Genomic DNA, 7398 nt, shown 5'->3' with positions numbered 1-7398 from the left:
TTTTGTAACTAATTCCATTGAAGTAATAAGATCTGAATAAAATGTAACATTGGTTATACAATGTAAAACTTCCTGTAGGTTAGTGAGGAGTTAAGAAATCAGACAACCGCCAACTACTTTCATACTTAACTTGAAATGTGTAGACAGCCAATGTAAACTATTCATGTTAATACTGTGGTTTTGAGACACTGCATGACAATATGGACTATTTCTTAAACGTTTATATAGAGCATGTAGTAATATACAGGTAACTGCCAAAACAAAGGAAACAGCAACATTAAGTGTCTTAACAGGGCATCGGGCACCAAGAGCCAGAACAGCTTCAATACACCTTGGCATAGATTCTACAACTGTCTGGATCTCGATTGGAGGAATGTGACACCATTCTTCCATGAGAAAATTCCATAATTTGGGCTTTGTTTATGTTGGTGGAAAACACTCTCAGGCACCACTCCAGAATCTCCCTTATGTGTTCAATTGGGTTGAGATCTGGTGACTGAGGCCGCAAAGGCATATGGTTTAGATCATTTTCATGCTCATCAAACCATTCAGTGACCACTCGTGCTCTGGATGGGGGCATAGCCATGGTAGCCAAAATAATGGTATGCCCAATATTTTTTATATATATGACGCTAAGCATGAAGGGATATTAATTGCTTACTTAACTCAGGAACCACACCTGTGTGGAAGCACCTGCTTCAATATACTTTATATCCCTCATTTACTCATGTGTTACCTGTACATTGTCATGAACTAAATACATAAGTATTCTGACCCTTTTAGTCTGTACTTTGTTGAAGCACCTTTGGCAGCGATTACAGCCTCAAGTCTTCTTGGGTATGACGCTACAAGCTTTGCACACCTGTATTTGGGGAGTTTCTCCCATTCTTCTCTGCAGATCCTCTCAAGCTATGTCAGGTTGGATGGGGAGCTATTTTCAGGTCTCTCCAGAGACGTTTGATCGGGTTCAAGTCCGGGCTCTGGCTGGTTCACTCAAGAACATTCAGAGACATGTCCCGAAGCCAATCCTGCGTTGTCTTGGCTGTGTGTTCAGGGTCGTTGTCCTGTTGTAAGATGAACCTTCTCCCCAGTCTGAGGTCCTGAGCTCTCTGGAGCAGGTTTTAATCAAGGAAATCTCTGTACTTTGCTCTGTTCATCTTTCCCTTGATCCTCACAAGTCTCCCAGTCCCTGCCGCTGAAAAACATCCCCACAGCATGATGCTCCCACCCCATGCTTCACCGTTGGGATGATGCCAGGTTTCCTCCAGACATGACGCTTGGCATTCAGGCCAAAGAGTTCAATCTTGGTTTCATCAGACCAGAGAATCTTGTTCCTCATGGTCCTTGAGGTGCCTTTTGTCAAACTCCAAGTGGGCTGTCATGTGCCTTTTACTGAGGAGTGCTTCCATCTGGCCACTCTACCATAAAGGCCTGATTGGTGGAGTGCTGCATCGGGGTCCTTCTCCCCCGATTGCTCAGTTTGGCCAGGCGACCAGCTCTAGGAAGAGTTTTGGTGGTTCCAAACTTCTTCCATTTAAGAACTATGGAGGCCACTGTGTTCTTGGGGAACTTCATTACCTCAGAAATGTTTTGGTACTCTTCCCCAGATCGGTGCCTCGTGACAATCCCGTCTCTGCACTCTACAGACAATTTCTTCAACATCATGGCTTGTTTTCTTTCTCTGACATGCACTGTGAACTGTGTGACCTTATATAGACAGGTGTGTGTCTTTCCAAATCATGTCCAATCAATTCAATTTACCACAGTTGGACTCCAATCAAGTTGTAGAAACTTCAAGGATACTCAATGGAAACAGGATGCAACTGAGCTCAATTTCAAGTAAAATAGCAAATGGTCTGAATATGTAAATAAGGTATGTTTTTAATTTTTAATAAATTTACAAAAACAAAATAGAAAAACCTGTTTTTGCTTTGTCATTGTGGGGTATTGGGTGTAGATTGATGAGGAAAATCAATTTTAGAATAATTCTGTAACATAACAAAACATGGAAAAAGTCAAGGGGTCTGATTACTTTCCCAACACACTGTATATGTATAGAGTGTATTATTTACTAAGGTTACAAAATTACGTGAACATTCAATAAATTCTATGGTTTTCCCAAAATCCTAGTTGGAGGATTCCCGGATCCCTCCAACCAGGATTTCTGGAAAACCTGGGAATTTATTGAATGTTTCCAGAATTTTGCCTTAAGCATTACTCAATATACAGTATCTGCAGTAACAAAGCATTTATAGACGTGTAAATATCAGTAGACTGGCATTAAAATATGGCTCTTGACTTAACGCAAACTATGAAAAAACAATTAAGACAATCAAAAAGAGAAGTGCAATAAATTCAAGCTCCCTCACTTGACAAGGTGGGTAAACAGTGGCTGCATCTCAATACTCTTATGTGGAGTCCTCTCCTTGTCTCCTTACTTTCATCTGCATTGTTCTAAAGGGTACTGGACAGGTGAGCGAAAATGCCTGGCAGGCATCCATATGTTGCCTTCATCTATATAACATTTTAAATCAGTGCAGATGAAGGGAAATAGATGAGGGAGGAGACAAAGACATCCTAGACCAGGGGTTCTTAAACCTTTTCAGCTCGAGACCCAAATGAGAAATTGACCGTCCTCTAGTGACCCAAATCATCCTCCAAAGACCCACATGAAGAAGAAATAGTGTGTGATTACTAGGGCTGTCAGAGTTAATCAGTTACGTTGGGCCAGAGCAAGAACACGTGGGAATTAGCGGCATGTAGAAAATTCGTCATTGGCTTTGATACTCTGATTGGTTAGAGACGAACTGATGACTTTATTTTGTACAACACCCCTCATTTTGACATTACCACAAACAACTTCAACGATGGCAGTCTGACTGAAGTATGTAGTTGAACATAGAGCAGCGGAATAATTCAGTTTTGAGTCGTCAGGCAACCAAAATACATAATCTTTACTGCTAAAAACAACAATGCAATGTCAAAACAAGTTGACATTGAGGTTAAAGATAGTGTGCTTTATCAATTTAATGGATTTTGCTTAACGTTACTTTGGACAAAATCAAGTTGTCAATATTCTTGTAATGCTTTTTGTATTAAAAGCAATGGTAAATTACAGCTCAATTTTAGATCATTCAGAATTTGCGATTTATCACAATTAATCACACCAAATTCTGCGATGAACTCTATGAAATGTTTTAGTTTGACAGCCCGAGTGATTATAGATGTAGATCATAACTAGCGACCTACCTCCTACATGCCCAGGGCCCACTTTAGGTTACGACACATAGTTTAAGAAGCCCTGCTCTAGACTATCGAGATGCAGCCCTAGAGTCTGTTTGAATTCGCAGTCCCAAGGCGTCAGGCCATGAGCTTCCTGTAATGACTGCCCACAGTGCTCTGAATGCTCTCCAGTCTGCTGGTCCTGGTACTGCCTGTCTGAGAGCTTAGCTCTGCTCCTGGCCCAGCCTGTCTGCAGCCCAGCAGAGCTGCCACCTGTCTCTGGCACTGGGACGAACCAAAGTAGTAGATGAGTGGGTCCAGGCAGCAGCTAATGCTGCCCACACACATGGAGAGCAGGTAGGCCTGGTAGGAGCTGTCACTGCGTCCGTGGGCCAGCTTGAGGTAGTGCACCAGGAGGATGACATTGGTGGGGGTGAAGCAGGCCACAAACACCACCAGCACTGTCACCGCCATCACCACCGCACGAGACTTCCTGGAGCGGTTCTCCACGTTGGCTGCGGCCAGGGCCTGCACAATACGGACGTAGCACACAGCTGTGAACACCAGAGGGATGAAGAAGAAGATGGAGGAGTAAATGGGGAAGAAGTAGAGGTAGTAGGCACGCAGCTTGTCTACATCCTGCACGTCGTGGCAGGTAGTGATGCCCACATCCGGGAGGTGGATGGTCTGTCTGGAGAGCAGGAGGGGGGTCACTCCTCCCAAGGCCAACAGCCACATGGCGCCACAGACCACGGCGGCCGTCTGTGGACTACGCCACGTTAGAGAGTCCATGGGGTAGACCACAGCCAGGAAGCGGTCGATGCTGATGCACATCATGAGCAGGACAGAGCAATACATGTTGCAGTAGAAGGCTGCTGTCACCAGGCGACACATGAAGGGGCCATAAACCCAGTTGTTGCCGTGGAAATGGTATGAGATCCTGAAAGGGAGCAGCAGGGCGAAGAGGAGGTCGGCACTGGCTAGGTTCAGCATGTAGATCACCGCCGGCTTCCTCGGACGGATACGACGCACAAACATCACCACGGCAATCAGGTTGAGGGGGACGCTGATAATGAAGACCAGGGTGTAGACTGTGGGGACGAAGGCCGTTGCTAGGCGACCCTGGAGGAAGCTGCGGGCCTCCTCAGAGATGACAATCTTGGTGGAGCGACGAGGGCCGTGATGGCCATGCTCCTGCTTCTTCACTGGCTCCTGGCCCATCCCTGAGCCACTACCCTCCTGTACATCCAGCCCTATGTAGTCGATGGGCTCATCAGTCACCGACAGGAAGATCCCTGCAAACGTCCTCAGGTTGAGTCTGGAGTCTGAGAGAGACAGACAACAGGAGCTGAGTAACAAATAACAGTATGTGCTCTTCATTATAAAGTGCCTAATGAACGGTGAGATATAGCATAACCGCAAGGTGTGTGCACACCTCACTGTAAACATGTAAAGTGGCGCTCCTATAGCGAACATGCCACAGCAAAGACAATCGAGTGTATGTATAGTCTACTCTGCATGCTGTCCTACCAGGGTCGAGGATAATTAACATGCTGAACACAAAAGGTGTGTCATAATTCATTTTCACATCTTTCCATGCGCCCTTTCTGCGTGAAAAAAACGGCATTGGAAAACCCCTGGATTTAGCCTACAAGTGGCAGTTTGAGTCAGGGGGTAAATATGTTGAATATACTAACACATTTGTCTAAATTGTGCACAAAGTTTGAAAGAGCGTTTCATGTTGAGCTATACGTACGTGTTCCATCGCAATTGTCTTCAAATCCCGTTAAGTTTCCATCTTCATTTTCATAAATATTTTTATGGCGGTTAAAAATAAATGTTCGCCACTGAAACTGCTGTTTTTGTTCATCTTTAAAAAAACATTTTTACCCTCGACAATGAACAATGCAAGTGGGCACATTTCAAAACCCAAAGTGCTTCGTAAAACTGCTAAAGAGCAGAAGGGTCAATATCTCCTCATAATGTAAAACATAATAATAATTTCAATGTTTTAACTGATCTATGAAAATAAAGACAGAAAAAACACCAAGGCATTTGACTTACCATTGTGTGGCACATATGCTGAAGTTTGAAGAGCAAAAAGGACCAACGTCGCAACAATCCAATAAACCATGACTGTAAATTCACTCTTATCCTAAATTGATTTCGCAGGCACACGTTTCATTAAACTTAAGACAAAGAAAATATCTCAAAACTATTTTTTTGTGTTAGGGAAACTGCCGTAAGCCTTCGAACAGTCAGCGCGTAGCACCAAAAGACACATTGGTTTTGAAAAGTCTGACTCCATCAACAGAGGTCGTAAAAAGCCTCGCCTACTCTCGAGTGATTCATTAATACAGACAGGAATTAAAACGTGTCTATTCAGTCACGTATACAACCATCTTGGACCAGGGCATATTTTTCATCTTGGGGTGACACATAAAAACGATTAATGCTCCATTCTTTCTTTGATCAATCAAGCAATATCCCTTTAAACATCAACATTTCATATAGGTCAGAGTGTATTCGTCTTTAAAACAAAGACCAAGCAAATAATATATATATATTTGTATTTTTATTAAACTCATTAAAACATTAGAAATTATTTAAATGTATACTGGACGGTACATTATGTGTAAAAAGCAGCGAAACTCTAGAAATACATGTTCATGAATAGACTTTAAAAGATGCACAGCTTCCCAATGTACTGTATGTGGATTAAAAAAAACACTGATTATTAACCACTTCCAGACAATCCATGCTGGCTACTGTATATAGCTGGACAGGAATTGTACTACTGTCTAAACTCCCATTCTGACTATTAGGCAGTAGTGCATTGTACACATCTTGTTGCAAACATACTTTATTTTTCAGTGACAATAACAGTGTTGTCTTTATAGAATTTCTACATATAAAATGTAGATTTCATTACAATATACCTTAAAAAAATATATTCCATGTACAATCTCCCTGTGGAAAACTGAACATAAACTAAATAATGAACCAGATATAACATGACAATACAAGATCAATCAAAACTGCATCAAATAAAACCAACAACCCTTTGTGTGTGTTTGTGGCTCACCAGCCTGAGGATGTGTGTATGTGAGCCTGAGGATAGACATGCTATAAATTGAAACCAAATCATATTCAGTCAGACATACATAACACGTTACGGACCATTCAAACTTCCTATCCCAATGGCTCCTTTAACAAACAATGCTTTGTCAGAAGGTATACAATCCTTTCACACCCATGTCCTCCTCCATATCTTTACCCTTCCTCTATATTTGGTTTATTTTCCATAGAACTTCTTGTTGAGGAGGAAGATGAGCAGGTTGACATTGACTTTGGCCTTGTCAAACATCTTCATCACTGCCACTCCGTCGTACTGAAGTTGGAGCAGGTCCTAGACAGGGACAGAAACAGAGAAAGTCAGACAGGGACAGGGACCGAGATAGACGGACAGGGACCGAGATAGACGGACAGGGGCCGAGATAGACGGACAGGGACAGGGACCGAGATAGACGGACAGGGACAGGGACCGAGATAGACGGACAGGGACCGAGATAGACGGACAGGGACAGGGACCGAGATAGACGGACAGGGACCGAGATAGACGGACAGGGACCGGGACCGAGATAGACAGACAGGGACAGGGACCGAGATAGACGGACAGGGACCGAGATAGACGGACAGGGACAGGGACCGAGATAGACGGACAGGGACCGAGATAGACGGACAGGGACAGGGACCGAGATGACAGACAGGGACAGGGACCGAGATAGACAGACAGGGACAGGGACCGAGATAGACAGACAGGGACAGGGACCGAGATAGACAGACAGGGACAGGGACCGAGATAGACAGACAGGGACAGGGACCGAGATAGACAGACAGGGACAGGGACCGAGATAGACAGACAGGGACAGGGACCGAGATAGACAGACAGGGACAGGGACCGAGATAGACAGACAGGGACAGGGACCGAGATAGACAGACAGGGACAGGGACCGAGATAGACAGACAGGGACAGGGACCGAGATAGACAGACAGGGACAGGGACCGAGATAGACAGACAGGGACAGGGACCGAGATAGACAGACAGGGACAGGGACCGAGATAGACAGACAGGGACAGGGACCGAGATAGACAGACAGGGACAGGGACCGAGAT

At 44.3% G+C, this 7398-nt stretch overlaps 2 protein-coding genes across 5 annotated transcripts in view; both read right to left on the bottom strand.

Moving 5' to 3' along the window:
* Nucleotides 1–1865: 1865 nt before the first annotated feature.
* On the bottom strand, nt 1866–5555 carry f2r (coagulation factor II (thrombin) receptor). The gene is made up of 2 exons (XM_021621780.2): nt 5287–5555; nt 1866–4547 (listed from the first exon to the last, which is right to left on the bottom strand). The coding sequence occupies exons 1-2, from the start codon at nt 5354–5356 to the stop codon at nt 3361–3363; spliced, it is 1257 nt and encodes a 418-aa protein (XP_021477455.2). The 5' UTR covers nt 5357–5555; the 3' UTR covers nt 1866–3360.
* Nucleotides 5556–5780: 225 nt separating this feature from the next.
* The window catches only part of LOC110536173 (ras GTPase-activating-like protein IQGAP1), a 101287-nt gene continuing 99669 nt past the window's right edge, over nt 5781–7398 (bottom strand). For all 4 annotated transcript variants that reach the window (XM_036936053.1, XM_036936054.1, XM_036936055.1 and 1 more), the window contains one exon: nt 5781–6631. In XM_036936053.1, the coding sequence (XP_036791948.1) occupies nt 6518–6631 (114 nt within the window). In that variant the 3' untranslated portion in view covers nt 5781–6517. The remainder of the gene's footprint in view (nt 6632–7398) is intronic.

This window comes from Oncorhynchus mykiss, chromosome 11, assembly GCF_013265735.2.
Source record: "Oncorhynchus mykiss isolate Arlee chromosome 11, USDA_OmykA_1.1, whole genome shotgun sequence".
Taxonomy (NCBI): domain Eukaryota; kingdom Metazoa; phylum Chordata; class Actinopteri; order Salmoniformes; family Salmonidae; genus Oncorhynchus; species Oncorhynchus mykiss.
Note: the sequence above shows the minus strand (reverse complement) of the source record. Positions and strands in the feature narration are given on the sequence as shown.

Coding starts and splice junctions, on each gene's coding strand:
- f2r (XM_021621780.2), bottom strand. CDS start 5,356: ATGGTTTATTGGATTGTTGCGACGTTGGTCCTTTTTGCTCTTCAAACT. Junction 4,548..5,286: donor AGCATATGTGCCACACAATG/GTAAGTCAAATG, acceptor TGTCTCTCTCAG/ACTCCAGACTCAACCTGAGG.